The sequence below is a fragment of the Lepidochelys olivacea genome (assembly GCF_965140295.1).
Source record: "Lepidochelys olivacea isolate rLepOli2 genome assembly, chromosome: 3".
Taxonomy (NCBI): domain Eukaryota; kingdom Metazoa; phylum Chordata; order Testudines; family Cheloniidae; genus Lepidochelys; species Lepidochelys olivacea.
The window spans coordinates 108,956,545-108,983,760 of NC_140413.1; the positions used below are offsets into that span (position 1 = coordinate 108,956,545).

At 40.8% G+C, this 27,216-nt stretch overlaps 1 protein-coding gene across 6 annotated transcripts in view; it reads left to right on the top strand.

The window, feature by feature from the left end:
- ADGRG6 (adhesion G protein-coupled receptor G6) overlaps window positions 1-27,216 on the top strand; it is a 172,964-nt gene that overhangs the window by 69,964 nt on the left and 75,784 nt on the right. For 5 of the 6 annotated variants that reach the window (XM_084622436.1, XM_084622434.1, XM_084622439.1 and 2 more), the window contains exons 3-6: window positions 10,778-11,119; window positions 14,155-14,778; window positions 23,258-23,326; window positions 26,419-26,505. In XM_084622436.1, coding sequence (XP_084478562.1) covers window positions 10,778-11,119; window positions 14,155-14,778; window positions 23,258-23,326; window positions 26,419-26,505 — 1,122 coding nt within the window. The remainder of the gene's footprint in view (window positions 1-10,777; window positions 11,120-14,154; window positions 14,779-23,257; window positions 23,327-26,418; window positions 26,506-27,216) is intronic. The other variant, XM_084622438.1, reaches the window with a different exon arrangement.

A 27,216-nucleotide genomic window follows, 5' to 3' on the forward strand; every position in this document is an offset into this window, starting at 1 on the left:
TTCTTCTCTTCCTCAGACTAAACAATCCCAGTTCCCTCAGCCTCTCCTCATAAGTCATGTGTTCCAGTCCCCTAATCATTTTTGTTGCCCTCCGCTGGACATTTTCCAAGTTTTCCATATCCTTCTTGTAGTGTGGGGCCCAAAACTGGACACAGTACTCCAGATGAGGCCTCACCAATGTCAAATAGAGGGGAAACGATCACGTCCCTCGATCTGCTGGCAATGCCCCTACTTATACAGCAGAGAATGCCATTGGCCTTCTTGGCAACAAGGGCACATTGTTGACTCATATCCAGCTTCTCATCCACTGTAACCCCTAGGACCTTTTCTGCAGAACTGCTGCTGAGCCATTCGGTCCCTAGTCTGTAGCGATGCATGGGATTCTTCTGTCCTAAGTGCAGGACTCTGCACTTGTCCTTGTTGAACCTCATCAGATTTCTTTTGGCCCAATCCTCCAATTTGTCTAGGTCCCCTGTATCCTATCCCTACCCTCCAGCGTATCTACCTCTCCTCCCAATTTAGTGTCATCTGCAAACTTGCTGAGGATGCAATCCACACCATCCTCCAGATCATTAATGAAGATATTGAACAAAACCGGCCCGAAGACCGACCCTTGGGGCACTCCACTTGATACCGGCTGCCAACGAGACATGGAGCCATTGATCACTACCTGTTGAGCCCAACAATCTAGCCAACTTTCTATCCACCTTATAGTCCATTCATCCAGCCTATACTTCTTTAACTTGCACAGTCTAATTATACATTGTGTGAAAAATATTTCCTTTTATCAGTTTTGAATTTCCCTCCTTTTAATTTAATTGAATGTCTCATTGTACTTGTGTTACAAGACAAAGAGAATAGCGCATTTCCACTTCCACTGAATTGTCTCATTAGTACTGTCCCCCCACTTGGTAAGGCAACTCCTATCTTTTCATGTGCTGTGTATATATACCTGCCTACTTTATTTTCCACTCCATGCATCTGATGAAGTGGGTTTTAACCCATGAAAGCTTATGCTCAAATAAATTTGGTAGTCTCTAAGGTGCCACAAGTACTCCTCATTGTTTTTGCTGATACAGACTGACACAGCTGCCACTCTGAAACAAGACAAAGAGAAGAGAAGTTCCTCAGCTATCTTTTATAGTAGTAGAAATTTGTTTACACAGTAAAGCAAGCAGTAAAGGTCAAAACTACCAGGAGCAGATATATTGAATAAGAAGTCACTTTGCTGACTACAATTTCACTTTCATGTAGAAGACAATAAATGCAAGACTGTGAGGAGGTGTTCTCTACTGCTTCACTGTTATGTGCACCAACCGGTTCAGCCATATAAAGAGCTTACAACAAGACATACTATATCAGCAAATGAAGATGTGAGGCAAGCGGACAGGACCAGCCAGCACATAGTACTTTCTTTGTCTCTTGGCTTCAGTGGCCAAAACCCAATTGTTGAATAATTTGTGTGAGAGCACAATCTTGTCTTTCATGGAATAATAAAAGTCTCCATCAGGGTTATGTGCTATTTCTAGTCAAGAATATGGAGGCTTTAAATTCTTGCTGTGTACAAGGAATACTGTTATACAGATGATGCTATGGGTTTACCCAGAATATGAGTTTGAACTGAGGTTTAGGTTTTAATGCTTAAAATAGCATTTTTCCTTGTAAGTTAATTGAAAAAAAACCATTTCTTAATGTTCAAACCAAGAATAGTACAAAGAGGTAAGAGAACGAGGAGCAATGCTCTCAGCTTGTAGTGGGGGAGGTTTAGGTTGGATATTAGGAAAAACTTTTTCCACTAGGAGAGTGGTGAAGCACTGGAATGCGTTACCTAGGGAGGTGGTGGAATCTCCTTCCTTAGAGGTTTTCAAGGTCAGGCTTGACAAAGCCCTGGCTGGGATGATTTAGTTGGGGATTGGTCCTGCTTTGAGCAGGGGGGTTGGACTATATGTCCCTTCCAATCCTGATAGTCTATGATTCTTGCTACATATGGCCTATTATGAAAAAATATACTGTAGCATGTATGTATAATAAATGGGTTAGGGTAGTATAAGTTTGGTTTGGGATGAGCATATTACTCACAAGATTATGCAAGTTGTCTCATATGGGTTCTGACAAAACTTTCATGCCACAGCACTCCATCATGGATTCTGTGTTTGCCACATATGTTACAGAAAAACAATTTTAATATTTTAGAGAGTTTTTAAAAATTGTATTGGGACTATTTTTTATATTCATCAGCCTGCAAAGCAAGGAGCTTTAGTATTCATGAGGCCAGCAGTTCAGGGCTCTAAGAGGAACTATAAAAATGACCTATAATGTCTTTCTATACTCAGAAATGCTACACTTTTAAAGTCTGTTGTCTGTGGTCCTTAAGGGGCTGGAAGTGAATGCTAGCATCCCATTGGGAAGGGTTGATGAGGGGAGGATAAAACCCTTTCCATAAAGATAAAGCTCCTATTTCTAGCTCAGGAAGGGCACAGGATAACTTTGTGACACTTTTAGAAAATCCAGTTGTCACAGATTCACAGAGTCTGGTGTTCCAGTCTGTAACCAGTCTCTTGGGCATGACCCGTTTAGTGGGCCAGGCCCCAAGGATTTTCACAGTTCCACTGGGGCAGGCCCCTGGCCTCCAAGGCCTTCAGCACTAGTCAGAGGTGAAAGCCAGCCAGTGCACCATACTGGGGTGGATCAGCTTCCCCAGGTGTAATTTAAAGGGCCTGCGGCTCTCAGCAGCAGCTGGAGCCCCCGGCCCTTTAAACTGCTGCCAGAGGCCCGCTGCCAGAGCCCTGGGGTAGTAGCAGTGGAGCTGGGCTGGCAATTTAAAGGGCCTGGGCTTTGGGTAGAGGTAATTTGTGAAGAAAATCCAGATTTCGGAGGGAATTATTTCTGTGGCAGTTTGATTTGGGGGGGAAAAAAAAGCCACCCCCATTGGCCTTTTGAAGTTGCTTAGTGGACTGAGAATGTTAGAATAAGCACTTTGGGGAGGAAAAGGCAGGAAGGAGGGGAATTTGATTTTTGTGAAGACAGTAGGGCAGACATAACCTGAACCTTTTGAACATTATTTTATCACATGGTGTCTAATTGATCACATGGTTACCAACTCCACATATATGGCATGTGTATGTATGTGTGTGTGTGTATATATAGATTAGATACTTGTGCACAAGATATAATATGTGTGCGTGTATATATAATTACCTAGTTATTAGTGACTTACCTGATAGTCAGAGAAAATGGGAAAGTGGTCAGAAATGGAAGAGATGAGCTTACTTGGCATCCCTCTCACTGCTGTCCAGTTCTGTGGACAGGCTTTTCTGCCTGTTTCGTACATTTGAGATTATATTTGCTTAGGGATATGTGGCAGGGCAATGGCGTTAATTCCCATTTGTTCCCACTCTGTGTTTGTCAGTCCTCATGGAAGCAAAGCATAAGGGGGCACACATGACAGTAGGCCTTCAAATATAGGCTTTGATTCAAGAAAGCATCCCTGATCTGGAAAGCACTTCAGCACTTGCTTAACTTTAACCCTGTGCTTAAGTCCCATTGAAATCAATAGGATTTAAGCACCGACTAGCAGTTAAGCACATGCCCAAGTTCTTTCCTGAATTAAAGCCATGTAGTGTACAGTATTACACAGAAAACATCTAATAATCAAGTAAATTTCCCAGATCTGATGAAGAGCTCTGTGTAAGCTCAAAAGCTTGTCTGTCACCAGCAGAAGTTGGTCCAACAAAAGATATTACCTCACCCACCTTCTCTCTCTTATATCCTGGGACCGACACAGCTACAACAGCACTGCATACAGAAAACATTCATCAAGGATTAGGGTAGGAAAATTTGGGAGCTTAAAACACACGTTTGTCAGTGTCCCTTCAACTGGAAAAGAAAATCTGGCTAACATTCAATGTATCAATTAAATGTAGGCAGTGCCAGTGCAGTGTGACATGTTAGGGGTTTTTTCCGAGGAGGTCAAAGATTCTACAAATTGGTAAAAAAAACCAAAAAACCCTGCTGCACCTACTCAGCTGCAGCTCCACAAAACTCTCAGAAATAGTGGGATGGGTGGGCTGAAAATATGTTTTCAAATAAAGTGCACTGAGGCCTCAAGAAGTCCCATGTGAAATGTTTATGAATGAACCACATAGAGCTCATCTTACAGCTGTCGCCTAGCAAACACTGCACTCAGTCCTCCCCTAAAAAGGATTGAGTGTGAGAACCCATTACAGCCACTCTTTCTCTCACCCCTTTCACCTCTGAAATGATTTCTGAAAGAGAAGAAAGTGTAGCATGGGTGAGGTTTGCCACTGGTTAAACTTCTGGAATACTATAACTGTTCTGTGTTCAGTGTTTGCGCTCCATATTGAAAAAATAGGGGGTTGTTTTTCCTGTAGACCTTCCAGACCACACACATCATGGTGGTTTGGTGCTTTCTCCTGCTTGTCTGCAGGTGTGTCCACCACTGCCCTCATTTACACGCCTGTTTGGAGTCATAAATACATCTGACCTATTGCCTTGAGACTTCTCTGTAAATCTGTTATCTTGTGGCTTCCATTCAAAACATGAATGTGATGAGCAATTAGTTTGTAAAAAGGGGAAATTATTTTCCTTTTCATTAAATTCGACAAGATAGTATAAAACAATTAGTAATTTTTATAAACTTTCACTGTATCTTTGAAAGTGCAGTGTGATGGTCTTGTGGTTGGCAGGACTGGCTTCTATTCTGAGCTCAGCCACCCACTTCCTGTATGTGTGACCAGCCACGTCATCTGACTTCTGTTACTCAAACAAGATGACAATCCTTACCTACCTGTAAAATCTAGTCATTAATACAGGTAAAGTGTTTAGGCAGTCCTCAGATAGAAGGTGCTATATAAGAGAACATAAGAACGGCCATCCTGGGTCAGACCAAAGGTCCATGTAGCCCAGTATCCTGTCTTCCAACAGTGTCCAATGCTAGGTGCCCCAGAGGGAATGAACAGAACAGGTAATCAAGTGATTCACACCCTGTTGCCCATTCCCAGCTTCTGGCCAACAGAGGCTAGGGACACCATCCCTGCCCATCCTGGCTAATAGCCATTGATGGACCTATCCTCCATGAACTTATCTAGTTCTTTTTGAAGCCTGTTATAGTCTTGGCCTTCACAACATCCTCTGGCAAGGAGTTCCACAGGTTGACTGTGCATTGTGTGAAGAAATACTTCCTTTTATTTGTTTCAAACCTACTGCCTATTAATTTCATTTGTAACCCCTAGTTCTTGTGTTATGAGGACTAAATAACACTTCCTTATTTACTTTCTCCAAACTAGTCATGATTTTATAATCCTTTATCATATCCCCCCTTACTCATCTCTTTTCCAAGCTAAAAAGTCCCGGTCTTATTAATCTCTACTCATATGGCAGCCATTCTATACCTGTAATCATTTTTGTTGCCCTTTTATGAATCTTTTCCAAGTCCAATATATCTTTTTTGAGATGGGGCGACCACATCTGCATGCAGTATTCAAGATGTGGGCTTACCATGGATTTATATAGAGGCAATATGATATTTTCTGTCTTATTATATATCCCTTTCTTAATGATTCCCAACATTGTTTGCTTTTTTGACTACCACTGCACATTGAGTGGATATTTTCAGAGAACTATCCACAATGACCTGAAGATCTCTTTCTTGAGTGGTAACAGCTAATTTAGATCCCATCATTTTATATGTATAGTTGGGATTATGGTTTCCAGTGTGCATTACTTTGCATTTATCAACATTGAATTTCATCTGCCATTTTGTTGCCCAGTCACCCAGTTTTGAGAGATCCTTTTGTAGCTCTTCACAGTCTGCCTGAGACTTAACTATCTTGAGTAGTTTTTGTATCATCTGCAAATTTTGCCACCTCACTGTTTACCCCTTTTTCCAGATCATTTATGAATATGTTGAATAGGACTGGGCCCAGATAGGCCCCTTGGGGACACCACTATTTACCTCTCTCCATTCTGAAAACTGACCATTTATTCCTACTCTTTGTTTCCTCTTTTTTAGCCAGTTACCAATCTATAAGAGGACCTTCCCTGTTATCCCATGACAGCATACCTTCCTTAAAAGCCTTTGGTGAGGGACCTTGTCAACGGCTTTCTGAAAATCTGAGTACACTATATCCATTGGATCCCCCTTGTCCACATGCTTGTTGACCCCCTCAAATAATTCAGTAGATTGGTGCGGCATGATTTCATTTTACAAAAACCATGTTGACTCTTCCACAACAAAATTATGTTCATCTATATGTCTGACAATTTTGTTCTTTACTATAGTTTCAACCAGTTTGCCTGGTATTGAAGTCAGGCTTACTAGCCTGTAATTGCCAGGATTACCTCTGGAGCCCTTTTTAAAAATTGGCGTCACATTAGCTATCTCCCAGTCATTTTGTACAGAAGCTGATTTAAATGCTAGGTTACAGACTACAGTTAGTTCTGCAATTTCACATTTGAGTTCCTTCAGAACTCTTTGGGTGAATACCATCTGGTTCTGGTGACTTATAACTATTTAGTTTATCGATGTGTTCCAAAATCTCCTCTAATGACACCTCCATCTAGGGCAGTTCCTCAGATTTATCACCTAAAAAGAATGGCTCAGGTTTGGAAATCTCCCTTATGTCCTCAGCTGTGAAGACCGATGCAAAGAATTCATTTAGTTTCTCCACAATGGCCTTATTGTCCTTGAGTGCTCCTTTAGCACCTCGATCGTCCAGTGGCCCCACTGATTAACAGGTTTACATGGCGTGAGGTAAATAAGGCCTTGGGCAACGCATTCCATTAGGAGCATTGAAGAAAATATTGAACAAACTAACTATCCATTCAGTGAATAAGGCAGGGATCCTGTGGAAAAAAATGTGTGATCATGTAATTAAAGACAGTATCATAAAACACACACACAAAGGATCTGAATTAAGGTTGTGCAGGCAACGTTAACTCTTGCATTGAGTGCTTGACTTTGCAACCTTAATGTCTTTTAAACACATTTTTTGGTTGTGATATATTTAATTTCAACTTGTATTATCCACCAGTCCAGGGAAACAACAAGGTAAATGACAAGCAAGTTTTGAACTCTATGCCCATGGAGTCCCTGACCATCCCAATCATTAATTTGTTTATTGTTCTCATTGAATGAATAAATATTTCAGCTTGCTTGCAAACTGGGAAGATATATAAAAATGTAGAAGCCAGCAATGATACTTTTACAGAGCCATCATCAGACTATAATCACACTTGAGGGGCCAGATCCTCAGCTAGTGTAAATCAGCATCAAAGGAGCTATATCAATTTACTCCAGCTGAGGATCTGGCCCAAGGGCTTAATTCTTGGCTCCAGTTTCATCTGCTGTGCTCTGCTTAGTTTATACAAATCTGGTCTAGCCAGCTCTGTGTTACCTATTTCTCCTAGCACTCAGCAAGAAGGGGCAGGGAAGGGATATAGCGTGGGTAGGAGGGAGTAGAGCGAAATACGTGACACTCTGCCAAATCCACAGCCATGGTACTAATCTGTGGCCACACCAGAGCCACTGTACTGAAAATAACTAGTACATCAGTCTGCATGATGAAGCATTCTGCCTGCAAGAGGCATAATTTAGACAAGTTCTGCAGCTGCTTTCATTTGTATTAAAGGTTGGTTCATCCTCTAGCCAGACCAGGATCAGAAGAGCAGAAAGGTGACTTAGTGCCATCTTTCTCTCTCTGTTCCTCTCACCATGAGATTAATCCCCAAGAGTTTATATCCCTATATGTGTAGCCTACCCAACGTAGTTGTCCTCCCTGTGTGGCATTGTAATCATGTCCACGGCAACCAGTTGTGATAGGGCAAACAAGGAATCACGCTATCATGAGATCTCATAAATCACTGCCAGTGTGCTTCATTATGCAGAATGGATTTTTGCTGAAGCTCATGAAGATAACGTTAGCATTTCTGTGCTTTTTCAGTAATATAATGATAAAGCAGCCTGCCCATCGCTCTGCCCACATCACTCTCATCCACGCGCAGAGCCACAACCTCCCAGTGTTTGCAGTGAATGTTTAAGATGATTTAGAAATTTAAACAAATGAAATTTCTGTAGTCGTTTTCAACAGCTGTCGTCCACCGCCTTTGTTCTGGAAGCCCTATAAATGAATTACCTCTTCTCCACTTAGAGCCATGTGCTTCAATAAGTTGAACACACACACAAAAATAAATGTAGAAACCGTATCTCCACATTCTCCTCACAGAGCAAGCCTCCTAGTTGGCATGCTGCCATAACAATGAAAAACATAGAAATGGTCCCATGTAAACTCCAGAAATGGGGGATGGTCTTAGGAAATGTGGTGAGAATGAGGGCAAAGTCAAAGTGCCACAAACGCTACCCTGGGAAAACAAAAATACCTTACCTGCAGTTAACAGATGCCAGTCAATGCTGCTCTGAAATTTAACTTGCTATTTGTAAAAATTCACATCTCACTGAAATAACCTTCAGTGGAGGTCTGAATAGACATAAGCCGTCTCTCAGTGATCTTGTTAATATTGTGAGGGGTTTGTCTCATGGCAAGGGACTTCCATAATGTGCTGCATACTATCCATACCAGTGGGAGCTTCAGGCAGCATTGCACACAATGCTTCCTTGATTGTTCAGAAAGCACAGCCTTCAGGTGGCCAGTTCTAGAGAGTGGAGTTGGGTTCACTGGCCCATTTTCTCTTACTAATCTGGCTTTTAGTTTTTGGTCTTTTTTCTGTGAATGAAAGGGAATAGAAGCTAACCAGTGTTTTGTTGCACTTAAATAACCAAAATTAACTGCCCCCGCCTTTTTTGGGGGGGGGGAGGGGGAAGGATAATTAAGGTTTCATTTTTCCCAACCAGATTTTCCTGTGATCCCCTAGCCTCTGTTCTGAAACAGAAGACACTGGATACATGTCTGGCTATAAATGCTTCCCCCTGATCAACATTGTGTACAGAACAATTAGTACAATACTAGGATGACGCCAAATCAAGCTTTGCTTACCTAATCCTTGGTGCCTACAGGACAGCTCACCTGTAATGACCCCCCATGAACGTACGGCAAACAAAAGCTGGGAAACCTACCATAATCCCATCATAAATTTATGCTCCTGAAGGGGACTTGAACTGGAAACACTGAGAAATTCAATACACTAAAAAGCCACCTTTATTTCATTTATGACATGGTGCATAGAGCAAACACTTCTTCCATTTGTTAATTGACAGGTCTAAATGTTAATCAATTGACTTGGTTCCTGTAAAGTATCCAGATATTGTTTGCCTAAGAATATTCTGAATACTTCTTTTGAGGCAGGCACCATCTTACTGTTCTGTGTTTGTGCAGTGCCTAGCACACTGGGGTCTTAGTCAATGGCTCAGGCTCCTAGGAATGACTGTGATATAAATAATACTATCATTTTAATTTAAAATGTTCCTATATACTACCTTTGTACTTACTGTAGTATCTATGTACTGTATTTTAGTGGTAGCATATATTTTTTCTAGTGCTATAATTTTTCTCTTTATAATCCTGTACTTTACCTACACTTTGGGAGTCTTTCCACTAACTTTAATGGAGTTTTAATCAAGCATTTCAGTTGCAGTTTAGTAGCAATGTCTGCTGATGGTGCAGTATCATCAAAAAGAGGATTCTTCTCTCCAAGAAGGGGGGTTAATTAATTACCTTTCTGCTTTTCTGTTAGAAAGTTACTAAAATTCAGGGAAGTTGTTATTGACAAAGTTATGTAACTTTTACTTGTTATTGCATTGAAGATAAGTCTTTAAATCCAGCCGAGGCTAGCAAGTGGGACTGAAAGAATAGTACCTTTTTGTTTTGGAACAACTCATTTAATACTTTATTTATGTTTGATATTGCATAAAAGGCAGCAAGTTTTGACCCCTTTTAAGTTTTAATTCTTCATTTTTCATTGCTTAACTCAGTTCATGTAATAACAAAGGTTCAAATTCTCTAGGAGCAAGGCCCAATGAAATCAGGAGGACTGTTTGCTGAGCAAGGAACTCAGAGTGAGTCTAGGTGGCAGGATCTGGTCCTTTAAAGTTTTTGCCTAAATTGCTCAGTGTTCTTTTGGCAAGAGGTAGCTGAACTGTTTTATAGATTTTCATACATACCTCTTCATCTGAGAATATCAAGGTATTTATAGGAATCCTTAAGGGCTAGATCATCCTTTGATCTGCATGCAGGGCGTAAAAGGGAATAAAACCCCACTTCCACCTTTGTGATCCCCCTACCCCCATCCGCTTATGCCAGCCAGTAGAGCTGAGTCAGCATGGAAATGGTGCAATAACTTGCTGATGATATAAGCCAGCAACAAATTCTTACCCTTCTTCCGGAAGGGGAGAGCAGGGACAGAACTGTGGATGTATTTATTGGAAAGTTGCTGATACAATTTAAAAAGTAACTACTGTAGACTTTTTAGACCCTTTCAGTTAAAGGGTATGTGTGTGTGTTTGAGAGCAAAAAAGAGTTGCTTTTACATTGTCTGCATTAGTATATCAGGCAAATAAAAAGATGCTGCATGGTATACCACTGTGTATTAAGAACTATATTATGTATTTCTTTCCCAGAGTATTTCTTATATATGTGCTCCTTTTTAGTGATCCTTTACCCCCAGTATTATTGTCCTTTAAAGGAACACCTTCCTTTCTCCTCCCTTCACTTAAACTTTAATTGTTATATCAATTTCTTGATGTTTTATTTCATGTTACAATCTCTCAACCCTCCCCGCCCCCTTTTCTTTTTTGGTCCCACAGTTCTTGGATGCTCTGACTGCAGGATATCGCTGTCCAACCCCACGGGAATCTTCACCTCTCCCTGCTTTCCCAGTGATTACCCTAACAGCCAAGCATGCAAGTGGACCCTCCGAGCTCCTCCTGGATTCATCATTCAGATAACATTTATTGAGTTTGACATTGAAGAAGCTCCAAACTGCATTTACGATTCATTAACTCTAGATACTGGAGAGAATCAGGTTAAGTTTTGCGGCGTCACTGCCAAAGGATTATCATTTAACTCCACTGGAAATGAAATGATAGTATCTTTTGCAAGTGACTTTAGTATCCAAAAGAGAGGCTTCAATGCCAGCTATAACCGAGGTATGTACGCATAAAGAATTTCTTTCCTCTTTTATCTAGCATGTCTTATACCAAGCAGACTCACTCTATGTGGTAAGGTGAATCTTTGAAGTGAGAATCTGGAGATCTGGTTCTGCTAGATATATTTGGGGACAAAATGTAGCCATAACCAGTTACTTATACATACTTTTTAACAATTTATTGCTGTGAGTGTGTGTGAATGAAGATACAGGGCTTGATTCTGTCCTGGCATATGGCTTGCTCCAGTATATCAAAAAAACACCTACAGTGCTTGTGAAGATTTTTGGTTCAGTTATGCCTCTTTCTGCACATGTGTGTTACAGAGTACAAGCGAGATATATCTCCCACAGACCAGTGCACCCACATATGGGCAGGGAGCCATAATCTGACTCCCAGTGCTGTGGAGTGCAACAGGGAAGTTAACACAGCCAGAAACAACTGCGCTCCTCTGGCACACTAGAACTTTCCAATAAGGGTAAACCTCATCTGTGCAGGAGACAGAACTTCCTCAGGGACAGATCAGAGACTGTGGAGTGAACTCCCCTAGGAACTAAGGACTATCACACACCTCACCACATTCCACTCGGTAGCCTTCTTTAACCCTGCCTTCTCTAGCATAAATGCACAGCAACAGATCTATTAAAAAAACCAGAAGCCCTACGAAAATAAGACACTCCAGTGCATATGCTTCCCCCTATGGAAAGAGGATGAGAGAACAAACTGCACATGACAGATGTTAATCACTTCACTTAATGCACTACTGGAAGGCGCTCAGATATTATGATAAGTGGGGTAAAACAATCTCTATAGAACAGAAGCAGTAGCAGCTCCATAGTGAGCATGGGCAGCACTATGGCCCCGCTCTCCCTGCATGCCAGCATAGCTGACACAAGTGAAGTTCCGGAATTTTCTCAGCTCTCTTGCTCTGAGGAGACCTTATTTCTTTTATAGTCAGAATGCTTTTACATTCTAAAGCTGGAGCATTATTAATTTGTTCTGAGGTTTTGCCTAGGAGCTTCAGTCATGGACCAGGACCCCATTGTGCTAGGTGCTGTACAAACACAGGACAAAAAAAGAAAGATAATTCCTGTCCCAAAGAGCTTACATATAGTATGTCTCCTCCTCATTCCCAACACCTTGCAAGAGAGAGAACTACATCCTTAGAATGAAAGGGCAGGATTACAGAAGCTAAATCTGTTTACAGCTTTGAAAAAGAAAAAAGATAACACTAACTAGAGAGAGCTAGAAATGTTACTAAAGCTCATTAGAGCCACCTGAAAGGTTATTCTGGGTCAGAAAGCCACTTCTGCTGTACTGAAGGCAATCAGATCATAATCTGGATAATGAGGAAATGTACATAGAATCAGGTAGTGCAAAATTATACATTTGATTGTTAACATTCAAATTTGTCTGATGCTAAATGTCTTTTCTAAGGATTCTGCCATCCTTACTCACATTGATTAGTACCTTACTCCTGGAATCAGTCCACCAAAATAGAATATTTCTGAAAAATATTCAGATATAAATGAGATGACTGGTGGAGAAAAGTACTACTCAGTGTCTTCAAGGATACCAGAACTGGCACTAATTCCCCCCCACACACACACACAGCTTAGCTTCTAAGAGTCATGTTAAAATAATCACTGGGCCATGCAGTCCACTCTCTATAAGGCTTCTTGCTAAAGCTCTGTCTGGAATAAAGGTACTGCACCTGATTGGATTACTACAGATCTGTCGCGCTTCTTTAAGAGCTGGATGTACATGGGGAGATGTCTGCATGCATGAAAGGAGAGAATGTGACTATAAACACTGAAGATAAACCTAACAAGCTAAATTCTGCCATCAGCTACTCCCATACAACTCCACTGACTTCAGTACATACCCACAATGTGGGAGATGAAACAGAGTTATGACGTGATTTGCCCCAGATCACCCAGTAGGTCAGTAGGAGACCAAGGATTAGAAGCTAGGTCCCCTGAGACTGAACCAAGTGGCCTTCCCACGTCTTGATAACTTTGTGTGAATGGTAACCTAAGGACACGTCTACATGGGGAAATTTACTGTCAGAACTATGCTAGTGTAATTATACTAACTCTCTATGTTAACATTCTGATTCTGGAACAAACATGGTTTCTGCTACCTGACAGGGTGGCTGACACTTTTCAATCAAGAAAATAAGGAACAACAAATAACATTCACCATTTCTGTTCATTAGCTTGTTTGTCCACAATGATCCTTATTCATATGCATATTTGTAAAATGATTGGCCTTTCTTATATGTAGTGAGCTGAAGAAGAGCTCTGTGTGGCTTGAAAGCTTATCTCTCTCACCAGCTGAAGTTTGTCCCAGCCTTTCCTAGACATTTGTGAAAATACATTCACACAGATTTTTACAAATAGTGAATGATTAGGGCATAAATATTCGTGAACACTAGCTTGCAGCATTCAACTAGACTGCTTTTGAGAAATATTGAACAGAATCTTCATACCCAACAAAAACCCATTAGTTGAGTTCTCCAACAAAAGGCTTTGATTTGCCAAGGAATGTAGCTGAGGCACTCTCTGCTACAGTGTTACAAAGATGTGGCCTGGGCTTCAGTTGGGTAATGCACTCATGAAAAACAAGTCAATAAAAATCATGAAAACAAATGAAATGTTTTCAAATTACTGCTGTAGTGTATTGCCTAATGCATTCTTACAAGTTACCAGATGAATGCAAAGTAATTGTAAAAATTCATTCTTGTATGCCGTGAGTTTTGAATGCAGCCTCAGAGCTTAATAGTTTAATATACTTAAATCACCTCATGAAGTTGAATTATCTGTAATGCAGCACTAAAATGATCTTTGCCCATTTTTGGTTGAATGTATTGCTAAGCTAAATGCACTGTAATGTGCAATACTGGGCCAGTTGAATGATAAAAGCATTCTTTTAAACATTTGGCTTTATGAATATTACTTGGATCTTTGTCTTTAAACCAATTTGTATCTCCCTTTGAAATTTATTTATATATGGATTTTTGTGTATGTGTTTACTAGTTGCTGTTTCTCTGAGGAATCAGAAAGTCGTCATCCCCCAAACTTCAGATGTTGACCCTGTGTCTGTGGCAAAAAATGTCCCAGTGCCAGAGCTTAGCCAGTTCACACTCTGCTTTGAAGCAACCAAAGCCAGCAATGCTGCCAATGACTGGAAGGCTTTCTCCTACAGTGATCCTTTGTCAACAGAACTCCTCAGTTTTGGAAAGACTACAAAAGGCCACTTCCTATCAATCTCAGGCACAGAGTGCATACTAGACAGTGTCCTCATCACAAATTCAGATGGAGATTTTTTCACAGAAACTTTTGAACAATTGTGCATAGTATGGGATGGCTTCTCTGGCACTATAGGTGTAAATGGCAAGAGCATCTATCACACAGTTCTCTGCTCAGGTACCTTTGGCCAGGTTATCCCCGGCAATGGAAGATTGGTGTTGGGCTCTGACAGCAATGAAATAAGCTCTTTAAATGGGGATATATACAACTTTCGTCTCTGGAACTTCACCATGAGTTCCCAAAAGCTGTCCAACCTCAGCTGTGATGTGAAAGGAAACATTGTAGACTGGGAAAATGACTTCTGGAGTATCCCAACTTCAGCATTGAAAGCGGAAAACAACTTAAGCTGTGGTTAGTATGTTTGGCAGAATCACTTTTATTAATTCCTCCCTACCCCCGGCATTGTTCTTGAAGTACCATATGACAGCCAGAAACTGTATGTTTAGAGTTACAGACAGCAGCACTTCCCAAAAGGCAACCTCACTTGTCCTAGCCTTGCCAGCTCCATTCCATGAAAAATTAATTTTGTCGCGGGTGTGTCTGTTCCTTTAGTTTAATCAAAGCTCATATCCAGCCTGACTTCAAAAGACAACTAATGAGGTTAAACAAAATGTATAAATGAAGGGTTTTTATATATTATTCAGGACAGAAGCAATAAATAACCAAAAGTAATAAAAGAAATAAATAAAAGTTCTCCGATCTTTCCTTTCCATAAACTCATTAGTTTAAATGTGATTTTAAGACAAGTTAGTTAATATACTTGATTGTGGCCACGTGGGGCAATATAAAATATAAAAAAGATAAAAAGGGGTAATAGGTAGAAATAATACTGTGTATATAATGCTATAGGCATGCATAGCACTTTACGGAAACATATTAAGACCAGAGTCCCTGACCTGAAGAGGTTACAATCTAAGGCCCTTATCCTGAAAGCACTTAAGAATTTGCTTAACTTTAAGCCCTTGAGACACCAGTAGGATTACTCAAGTGCCTAAAGCTAGGCAGGCTATCTTCTTTCCTGTGCCAGAGTTCTGTTCAGTACAGGCATGGATGAGGACCATTAGAAAGCTGGTTCGGCCACCCTGATTCTCCTGCATTGAAGCTAAGATTACTCAGGCCCAGTTCACGAGTCTTAAGTCTACTCATTGCTGTGGCTTTCTAAGGACATTGCAGCAATAAAAGATTATCAAGATGTTCCAGAGGTATTATTATTTTCATAGTTGTTGTGATCTAATGATCCAAGAATTGGTCTAGATCTCCAGGAAAGAAAGTTTCCACCAAGGCAGGAAGCAGAGCTTTCCACTCACTATGTCACCTCCTTTATTCCCTCATGCAACTCTGAAAATGTCATCATAGAGTAAAGGTGTAAGAATGCACCTGGAAATGTTATCTTCCGGGTTTTTTACTCTTCGCATACATGGAAACTTTGAGAGGGGATACAATCAATTTTTCTATGGGATCTTCCCAAAACCAATAGCCCCAAAATACTGAATCGCTGCTTGAAATAATGTCCATTTCAAACTTCTTTTTAAACTGCTTATTTGTTGTTAGCATTCTTCTCACAGGAAATGAGAGAGGATCATGAGTGGGAAAGGATCCAGCAGACTTCGGTCTGTCCACGGTGATCTTTGGAGAAAAAAAATTAATTGAACTGACAATTTGGCACATTATGAACTTCTGGTCTCTGATCCTTTGGTCAGTAGGAAGGAGCAATGTGTGCTTTGTGCATTTGCTGTACATCCACTGTGCTGTCTGTGAAGAGTGCCATAAAAAGCATCTGTGCGCAAAATTAAACAAACAAAAACAAAACAAAAAAAACCCCGCAGGAACCTGAGGAGAATGAAAGGAGAATAAACTAAAGGCAAAAGGGATTAAGAGGAGAGGAAACATTTCAGATTAAAATTGCTGGGTTTTCCACTTCCCTTTGCACATCTCAAGACAAATATTACCTCATGGTCCTGCCTCCTTTCACCCCTCCAATCCCCCACGGCACAGTTTCTCCTCTGCCCATTTGCTTGCTGCTCCCCCTAGCCTCCTTCCTAGTCACTTGATCTTCTCAACCTCCCACACCCCCACCCCACCCCCAGCTGGGCTCCCTCTGCTCCAGGGCTGGGACAGGAGCTGCAGCCTGATGCCGCCCACAAGATGCAGGCAGGAGCTGCCCCGGCTGGGCAGGCGCAGGCGCAAGTTGATGACCTGGCACCTGCCCCCTTCCCCCACCCACAGTAACTGGACTTTTGGTGTCTGGTCAGTACATCTGACTGGGCACCTCCAGGTCCCCTTTACAACCAGACTTTCGGGTCAAAAACCCTAGTGTGGTAGATGTATATGATGAGCACGACTGTGTTCTGCTTCTGAACTCCAGTTCTGCAGAGAGGGAGACCCCTGCAAGACAGACATGACACTGACTGGCTTTCCACAAAAACAATTATACTCCTGCAAGAACCGTATTCTTCTCCTAGTGCCTTCTCACATTCAGCTTTCCTGGTTCCTTACTATCTTAATGGTTTTGTATTATGTAAACTCCTTACCAAAAGCACCCATCTAGATCTCTGGATAACCTCAGCATAAACCAGAGGAGCTGTACATTTTGTGTTTTCTATCTAACTTTGCTTGGGGCATGGACGTTGTCTTTGTTTATTGTGAAGAACTTTGCAAGCCTACGTCACTAGAAAAATAAATATTAGGGCTGTCGATTAATCATAGTTAACTCAGGCAATTAACTCAAAACAATTAATCACGATTAAAAAAACTAATCATGATTAATTGCATTGTTTAATAAATTTCAATTGGTATTCTATTTAATATTTTTGGATTTTTTTACATTTTCAAATATATTGATTTCTGTTACAACACAGAATACAAAGTGTACACTGCTCATTTTATATTATTATTTTTATTACAAATATTTGCACTGTAAAAATGATAAAAGAAATTGTATTTTTCAATTCACCTCATACAAGTACTGTAGTGCAATCTCTTTATTGTGAAAGTGTAACTTACAAATGTAGATTTTTTTTTTAGTTACATAACTGCACTCAAAAACAAAACAAAGTAAAACTTTAGAGCCTACAAGTCCTACTTCTTGTTCAGTCAATTGCAGAGACAAACAAATTTGTTTACATTTACAGCAGATGATGCTGCCTGCTTTTTATTTACGTCACCTGAAAGTGAGAACAGACATTCGCATGGCACTTTTGAGCCAGCATTCCAAGGTATTTAAATGCCAGATATGCTAAACATTTGTATGCCCCTTCATGCTTTGGCCACCATTCCAGAGGACATGCTTCCATGCTGATGAAGCTCGTTAAAAAAAATTGTTAATTAAATTTGTGACTGAACTACTTGAGGGAGAATTGTATGTCTCCTGTTCTGTTTTACCTGCATTCTGCCATATATTTAATGTTATAGCTGTCTTGGATGATGACCCAGCACATGTTTGTTTTAAGAACACTTTCACAGCAGATTTGACAAAACGCAAAGAAGGTACCAATGTGAGATTTCTAAAAATAGCTACAGCACTCGACCCAAGGTTTAAGCATCTGAAGTGCCTACCAAAATCTGAGAAGGATGAGGTACGGAGCATGCTTTCAGAAGTCTTAAAAGAGCAACACTCAGATGAGGAAACTACAGAACCCAAACCACCAAAAAAGAAAATAATCCTTCTGCTGGTGGGATCTGACTCAGATGATGAAAATGAATATGCATCAGTCTGCTCTGCTTTGTATTGTTATCGAGCAGAACCCATCATCAGCATGGACACATGTCCTCTGGAACGGTGGTTGAAGCATGAAGGGACATAGTGCATTTGGCACATAAATATCTTGCAACGCCAGCTACAACAGTGCCACGTGAACGCCTGTTCTCACTTTCAGGTGACATTGTAAACAAGAAACGGGCAGCATTATCTCCTGAAAATGGTAACTTGTTTGTCTTAGTGTTTGGCTGAACAAGAAGTAGGACTGAGTGGACCTGTAGGCTCTAAAGTTTTACATTGTTTTATTTTTGAATGCAGTTATTTTTTGTACATAATTCTACATTTGTAAGTTCAACTTTCATGGTTGCACTACAGTACTTGTATTAGGTGAACTGAAAAATACTATTTCTTTTGTGTTTTACAGTGCAAATATTTGTAACCAAAAATAAATATAAAGCGAGCACTGTATACTTTATATTGTGTTGTAATTGAAATCAATATATTTGAAAATGTAGAAAAATCCAAAAATATGTAAATAAATACTATTCTATTATTGTTGAGCAGCACAATTAATTAAGATTAATTTTTAATTGCACAATTTATCACGATTAATTTTTTTAATTGCTTGACAACAAAATGTAGTCACTGAAATATATCAACGGCAGGTTCCTTTTCTCCCATCTGTAAATATTGTAAAAAATAAACATGAATACTCATCAGACTAGCAAGGTAATGGGCCCCAGGTTTTATACATTAATACAGTTTTACATATGTATTAGTTTTGATATTTAAAATATTACAATAGTGCCCAAGGGCCATAATCAGGACCAGGACCCCATTGTACTGTGCTAGGCACTGTACAAACACATATGAAGATACAAGCTCTGCCCCCAAATAGTTTTATTAGCTAAGAAATTACTTGGGTAATCAGTAGTAGTGTGTGTGCAGTGGAAAGAGCACAGGAGTAAAATCCTCACCCACCCACACCACACTCTGTTTGCTAAGAGTGCAAAAAAGCCTAGCACTCCAAGGAAGGTAATTGTATCTCTCCTGTCACAAAGCCCAAGAGAAATCTCCAGCACCCTTTTCAGTCTTCTCCCAGGCGTGCTAAATGATTACAGTACTACTGGCTTACTCATCTACATTTCCTCAGAGAAAGTACTGTGAGAAATACCATCTCAAAAACTCAGCTAGAAACCCCAGAGGATGCACCTGTAAGATTTTTCTCTTCTCCTTGTCTTTTTGAGTAATAAAGAATTCTTTGTCAGACCAACCTTTGAAATAAGAGTTGATGAGTCAGGCTATCAATGACAGACAAAGCACTAGCAACATTAGAGAGATGACTTTATCTTACTGATAAGGATTCATTTAATTGCAAAGCAAGGGTTTGTTCAGAAAAGAGAAATTCATCCTGCCATGTTCATGCTTTGGTAAGGAGCTGAAAGAAGCTAAGTAACAAAGCAGTCTGAACACTTACTAGTGAATACAGCATATTTGCATGTGAATGTCACTTGCATTATTAAACTCCGCAAAGGGCTCTATTTTCATTTGCGGTTAATGGACTTTTCAGAAAGCATTTGCTAATGGAATTACTGAACATATGAGCAGTAACAAATTGCTGCAGATAACCTTCTTTTGAGAACCCTGCCTTGTACTGATTTAATATTCCATTCAGAATTTCATTCAATTGCATGTTCTTACCACTGTATAGGTGGTGCTGAGTTTTTCTGGGTTTTTAATACAGCACGCTAATGCTGCTCATCATTTAGATGGGCCTGGTTTTCATTTCACTATAAAATCATCAGCTGCATTTGATACCAGCAGTACATGCCCTTATCCTATACCCACATTGATACAAAAAATAAAATGGTTCAGCCATAACTGGCTATTCCTTTTAAGTCCAAAAAGTGAATTAAGCAAGATGTGTAGAGAGTTGACATGCTTAGGTGATATTGATGAAAATATTGTAGCAGCTCAAAGTATGTTGACATTCAGATTCTCATAATTTCTTTTACTGAGCACTGACAGATGACGTGATCTGGCCAAAACCAGGCTTGATTAACACAAAAAAGGGTGTGTTTAGCATAGTGCCCAGGCATATTTATCTTTAAAAAAAATACTAAAGTGTGGTCTATTGCCACGTGGAAGTTACAGTGACCTTCAGGTAGCTACTTAGCCACCTTCCTCTGATATAGACCCAATAGGGGATCAGCTTTCAGGGTGTTTTTATATTAGCCTATTAACATTAGCAAATATATTTGTAAAAATGCTTCACACAGGACATCATATGGCTTGCAAAGGATACTCAGTGGAGTTTAGTTTCTTATATAAAATATGAACTCATCCCACCGTCTCATAGGTTTCAAGTTACTTCATGGAAAAATACTTCAGCGTACTTTTAAGCCTGCCCTGTATTCTCTCAGGTCTCCAGTCAGCAATATCCCACTCTGCTGCATGGCCTCTGGGTTCGCTGCTGCCGAGTGATGAGCACCTGGCTCCATCCTAGCTCATTCTCAGCACAGCAATAACCACAACACATGCCTAGCAGGAACAGAATAGGAAAAATATTTTCAAAAATATCTAGGTGGTTTAGGAGTCTAAGTCCCATTTTCAGCAATGATGTAGGAGCCTAATTCTCATGATACTTAGGCAATTTAAAAAGTTTTACCCTCACTCCTACTTGTTCTGTTTTTAAGTTTTTCTGGTTTTTTTTAATGAGTGAAGTGAATTCAGTACTATTAAAGTGAACGACAAAAGTCCCAATGACTTCAGTGAATTCAGTAGGGTGCCAGGTGTCTGGTTTTCGACCAGAACGCCCAGTCCAAAAGGGACCCTAGCGGCGCCGGTCAACACTGCTGACTGGGCCATTAAAAGTCCGGTCAGTGGTGCAGCGGGGCTAATGCAGGCTCCCTGCCTGCCGTGGCTCCACATGGCTCCCGGAAGCAGCGGCATGTCCCCCCTCTGGGTTCTAGGTGTAGGGCAGCCAGGAGGCTCCGCAAGCCACCCCTGCCCCAAGCGATGGCTCTGCAACTCCCATTGGCTAGGAACAGTGGCCAATCGGAGCTGCGGGAGCAGCACCTGTGGACAGGCAGCACACAGAGCCACCTGGCCGCGCCTCCACATAGGAGACAAAGTGGGGACATACTGCTGCTTCTCGGAACTGCTTGAGGTAAGCGCCTCCCAAAACCTGCAGCCCTGATCCCCTTTCATGCCTCAACCCCCTGCCCAGCCCTGATCCCCTCCCATTCTCTGAATCCCTCAGTCCCATCCCCAGTACCCTGTATCCCAGAGCCCACACCCCCGTCGAAGCCCTCACCCCCCCACAGTGCTCCAACCCCCTGCCCCAGCCCTGATCCCCTTCCTGCCCTCCAAACCCCTCAGTCCCAGCCTGGAGCATCCTCCTACACCCCAAACCCCTCAGCCCTACCTAGACTCTGCACCCCAGAGCCAGAGCCCTCACCCTCCTAACCCCCTGCCCCAGCCCAGAGCTCTCTCCCAGACTCTGAACCCCTCATTTTTGGCCCCACCCCAGAACCCGCACCCCCAGTCCAGAGCCCATACCCCCTCCCGCACCCCAACCCCCTGCCTCAGCCCAGAGCCTCCTCCCATACTCTGAACCCCTCGGCTCCACCCCCCAACCTGGAGCCCTCTCCTGCACCCCAAACCCCTCATCTCTGGCCCCATCCCAGAGCCGGCATCCCCCAGCTGGAACCCTGACCCTCCTCCCACCCCCTGCATTCCACTGCCTCCACATGGAGCCCCTCCTGTACCCTGAACTCCTCATTTCTGGCCCCACCCCAGAGCCTGCACCCCTAGTCAGAGCCCTCACCCCCCCCCTGAACCCCAACCCCCTGAGCCAGCCCAGTGAAAATGAGCGAGTGAGTGAGAGTGGGGAGAACGAGCAACAGATGGAGGGGGCAGGGACTCGGAGAAGGGGCAGAGGAGGGGTAGGGCAGGGGGCGGGGCAAGGATGTTCTGTTTTGTGTGAGTAGAAAGTTGGCAATGCTAGAATGCAGAACCAGCCCCAAAATTATTGGGCCAGATCTTCTGTTATGGCTCTGCTAATTTATACTGGCTGTTAACAAACCAGAGGCCAAAACCTGCAACCAGGGATTGATTTGGCATAGAAGTGTCCCAGCCATGCCTTCTTCCTCTGGACACACCCTCTTTCCCCATCTAACATAGCTGCTGTGTGCTACTAAAGGAACCCTCTTGCACTGAGGTGATTCTACCAGGGAGATGTGCTGGTTTGGGGGCCAGACCGAGCCAGCCATATAGCACAAAACATCTGCATTTCACGTAGACATCTGGCCCATTCACATTTTACACGCACAAGCTGGGTTGTTTAATATTGTTTATCTAAGTATTTAGCATTTATTTAGTATTATTTTTGCACATGTGCATTATCGAGTATGCCATGCTATTTGGTCCCATTATTTTCAACATAATGTGCAAACGCTGTATGTGCAGCTGAAGCACGGGGATATTCCAAATATAATGAATGCAGCGACCCCATTACTTTCTCAGTTGGTCACAAAATACGTGCATGTTGATATGATTAATTCAGTAAATACACATTCTGATGTCTTTATCTGTTTATTATACACGCATACCAGAACATGAATCATGCCCACGCCCTGCACACAGGAACTGGTTGAATCACAGCTTATCTGCTTGGTATCTCCTTTGGGGAATTTCTCTGACTAGTACGCTGGTAGACTACGTTGCCACAACTGAGCTCAGAACTCACTTGAAGATGCCATGTTGTTATCCATTAATTCTGCATAGGCACTGCAGCCACACTAGCTACTACATTTTTAAACAGTTTGCCACACGCTGCTCAATGATTTCCAGGGGAGCTAAATCTAACGGAAATCTTGGAAAATATGAAGATGGGAGGTACTTGTTAGATATGACCCAAACTTGCAAGCCAGCAGGACTTTCCTGGAGTTGTCAGCAACACAGGGAAATGATCGTACATGAGTCTTCGGAGCAAAATGGCATATCAGGTTTCCTGCTGAGATAAACCAGAAAAAGAACGGCGAGTGCATGACCTAATGTATTTTGAGACATGACAATGTTATGTATCATATACCAAACATTTTTAATGATTTGTCTTTCCATATTCTAAAGGTTCATACCTAATTCCCCCACCTACAACTGAACCAACTAGTTGTGAAAATCTTGGGAGCCTTTGCCAAGGTAAGAAGCCAAAGACACTGTTTGCATTTTTCAGCTTTACCAAATCTCCTTGTTTTTTTTTCTTTTAATTTCCTTTTACTTTAACTTCTTAAGGCTGACCTCTAGAAAACTGAGCAAAGAAAGGAATTTCTTAGCTTCAACAGATGTGTGGGTATACTATACATACAGTATGTAGAAAGAATGTGATCAAACTCTTTATAATACAATCAAGTCCATAAAGTCTTCATTGTATCAAAACCTAACAATCATATGCTAATGCAAAGATGAACTGGTTTAATTTCTTTCCCCATCTCTTTTCCTCCTGCACAGTTAAAGGCTATAATGTTAACGCTGGTAGAAAATATGTAAATCGGGCATAAACTGATGTAATTACAGGAACTGATCATTATTTAGATGTTTTTAACAGGCTGCTGTGAAGCTTAATTAATTGTTAGTATGGTTTGAGATCCTCAGGTGAAAGGTATTATACAAATACAAAGTATAATCATTATTATTCTTATAATAAAACTACTTATTGTAATAGCCGATGATTTTCTGGCCTTCCCCCCAGAGGCATACTAATGAATGATCACTATAGGTATCAACATGTCTGTCAACCACAACAGGAGTCACGACATCAGACATCTTGAAGGGCCAGGTCAGCTGGGTTACTCCTGGGGGAATTCTGCGCCATCGTGCATGTGCAAAATTCATATCCCTCTGCAGAATTTCTTTGCTTCCCCTCAGAAAATGACAGGGAAGCAAAGAGAAGTGCACAGGGGAGAGGTGGAGCTGGGGATGCCCATGGGCGTAGTTTGGGGAGACATTGCAAGATTATCACTAGAGCTGGGTGAACACTGCAGAGTTCCACTTCCATGTGCCATGTGAATCAAACCTGCAGGGATTACTCATAAGGATTCACCCCTAATAAAATTCCTGCAGCTCTGCTTCGTGGTTGGAATTCAGCACAACCCCTTGGCATGAATGGTGGCAGGCCTACTTTCACAATGCATTCATGACCCCAGAGCCTACTGGTTGGGTTAAACTTCTCTATAAAACTTACATACAGCTCTATGCTAGCTGCAGCAGCAGCACCTGCTCTAAAATAATTTCAAATGATTTAACCCTTTTAAAGATAAGGGATGGAAGGCAGAGGCAAGCGGGAAAGAAAAGTAAATAAAGTGGAAGGACTTAAGATTCTTGGAACTCTTTCTGTGGTAAAGAGTAAAAATAAAACATATTGAGCTTAACAACACAGGGTAAAATTAACTCCTGGTGGGGAGCCAAGGTAATTACTATAGCAGGCTATAATGGAGTTTTAGCCGCTTGCACTGGATTTTCTGGTGGTGAATTTGACTCAGGCTGCTGGAGCATATACTTGCAGTGTTTCAAACTAGATCTAAACTGATGTCCAGATTGCAAAGTCCACAGTTAAGGTGAAATGCCAGCTAGGTCCAGAAGTTAGTTTTAAATAGCATCTTTTGGACTTAAGACACCCAAAGTACTTTGCAATAATGAGTTAAATAGAGGTCCTAGAGCAACTGCTTAGGTAAATGTGGTAGCCATCATGAACTCAGTAATAGCTCTCACACAGCCATGGTAATTAAAACCAGTTTTACTGAGACAGGATTATGATAACCAGGACATCAGGATAGTCTTTTTAGAAAAATGCCCAGAGATCTATGATTTGCATCAGACAAACAGTCAGTAATGCAACATTATCGACATAAGCCTGGTCATCTGTTTATAATTATTACTGATTACTATCCTTTGGATAGGTTGCCACTATTCAGATATCAAGCATTTTTTTAATGAACTCATTTCCACAGTGTCATAAAAGCAATTGTTGAAGAAAAAGAACGGATGCTGGTTTTTTATAGGTTAAAGACCTTAGATTTCTATAGCAGCATTTGGTAATAGGGATGGATGCCTATTACCACTTTTGTTGATTTGGCTAATGAGGCCCTCTTTGTCATAATTATATAAATGGCTGAACACATATCATCCACTGAATTATAATCCTGTATGTTCAAATTCTTTAAATTGTTGCTGTGTTTTGCTTAATAAAATATCAATAGAAAACAAGTAACAAAGGTGAAACAAATTTATTCTGTCACACCAAAAAATCATACAAGAAGCTTGTAACAAAAACAACATAGATTGTATCTAGGAAAAAAACCAAACCCTGCTGAAAATACACTTTCTTAACCTTTTGAGCTTGGTTGTTGGCCAAAATTGTATCAGAAAAGAACATGGCAGGTTGAGAGCTTATGATATATCAGTGTCCATATTGTAAAGAGAGCTTTCCAGCAAAAAACTATCAATTTTGAGTTTGAGTTCCCTGAGAATTACTGAATAAAATACATTTCTTTTCCAAATTGTTATTTAAAATGCAGTGATATGATTATTAATTGTTTTGATGCTGTTCTGTGTAAACACACAAACCTATTCTGTTCTAAAGGGAATTTTCTGGTACTGTATATCTTCCCTGTACCAACCGAAAATTCATTTGAGCTAGTCCCTAAGGGATAAATTTTGGAAGTGCTGTGTGAGGTGACTCCTACTGATATCAGTAGGAATTGTATAATACATGAAGCTTTGAAAATCAATTTCTTGAGAATATTCCATGTATGATTTTAATTCTGTTCATTATACAGATCTTAGTGGAGTTAATTAGATCCTTACACTAATGTTTTAGTTTCACAGTTGTTCTTCATCTTCCTTCCCTGGGTAGAGACATCTATTTTTTTCACAAGCTAATGTTCATAGTTTGTGTGAGTTTGAAGCCGTGTTATTTATTTTCTGGCCTTTGCACAACTCTTCATAGAAGATCTTATTAAATGATTCAGAATTTGTGAAGACAGTACAGGACTGATCTTGCAACACTTACTCCCACTGAAGTCCGCAGGAGTAAGGATTGCAGGACTGGGACCTACATCAGTTCATTCATATTCATTACTTTATACAGAAGTTTGGTGTGTGTATATTAACATATATAGTAAATGGTTTCCTTCACTCTCTATGTATGTTTTCATGCATTATTCCCATTGTGCCTGACCACATTAACATTCATTTTTCATGCAAATTCACCTTTCTCTCATCTTTGTTACCAGCTACTACTGTAAATGCTACTACTCCTCCACCACCCACTGTCACCACTAACATGCCCGATACTAATAGAACCGATAAGCCAAACGATGGTAAGAAATCCTGTGTTACATTTTTCCTTGTACTGTGTCTAAAGCAAATGTATTGTGTTATAAGGTTTATTTAAATATAACAAATGTCAAGTTTCACATATTGGGTTTGATTCTGCTCTTAATAACACTAGTGTAAATCAGGAGTTACTCCATGTCAATCATGTAAAACTGGTTTGAGAACAGAATCAGGCCCCATATTTTTTTTAATATGCTTGCGTATTTCTTGTATAAAAGCGAGCCATTTCCACATTATGTATCACTTGTTATTTATATTGTTCATTCACTAATCTTCAAAGCACACAGGGCCAAGATAGATATTTTAAAAAGAGGATAAAAATAGACATGTCTTTGAGACATTTTAACACAGCTGCTGTTTAAGTGCCACATAGCAGCCACATTTTCAGGTGGGCCGGTGGAACTTTGGAATTATCTATTCCCCACTGGTAAGTTTTTGAGAAGCCAAGTGGAATCTGTCTGTTGGAGCAAAACAACTTCCACTGACTCAACAGGAATCTTTCCATTGACTTCAAGGGGAGCAGGATCATTATTTTATTTAGGAAAATATTGACAACATTGAATATAACGTAGTTTTCATTCAGAAAGATTAGGGAAACTTTAATGGTACCAGATGAATCAATTATAAGCCCACTGCTATTCACAGGAAAGTAGAGATTTCCTTTGACATTTTATCAAGTTCTAAGAAATCACTTT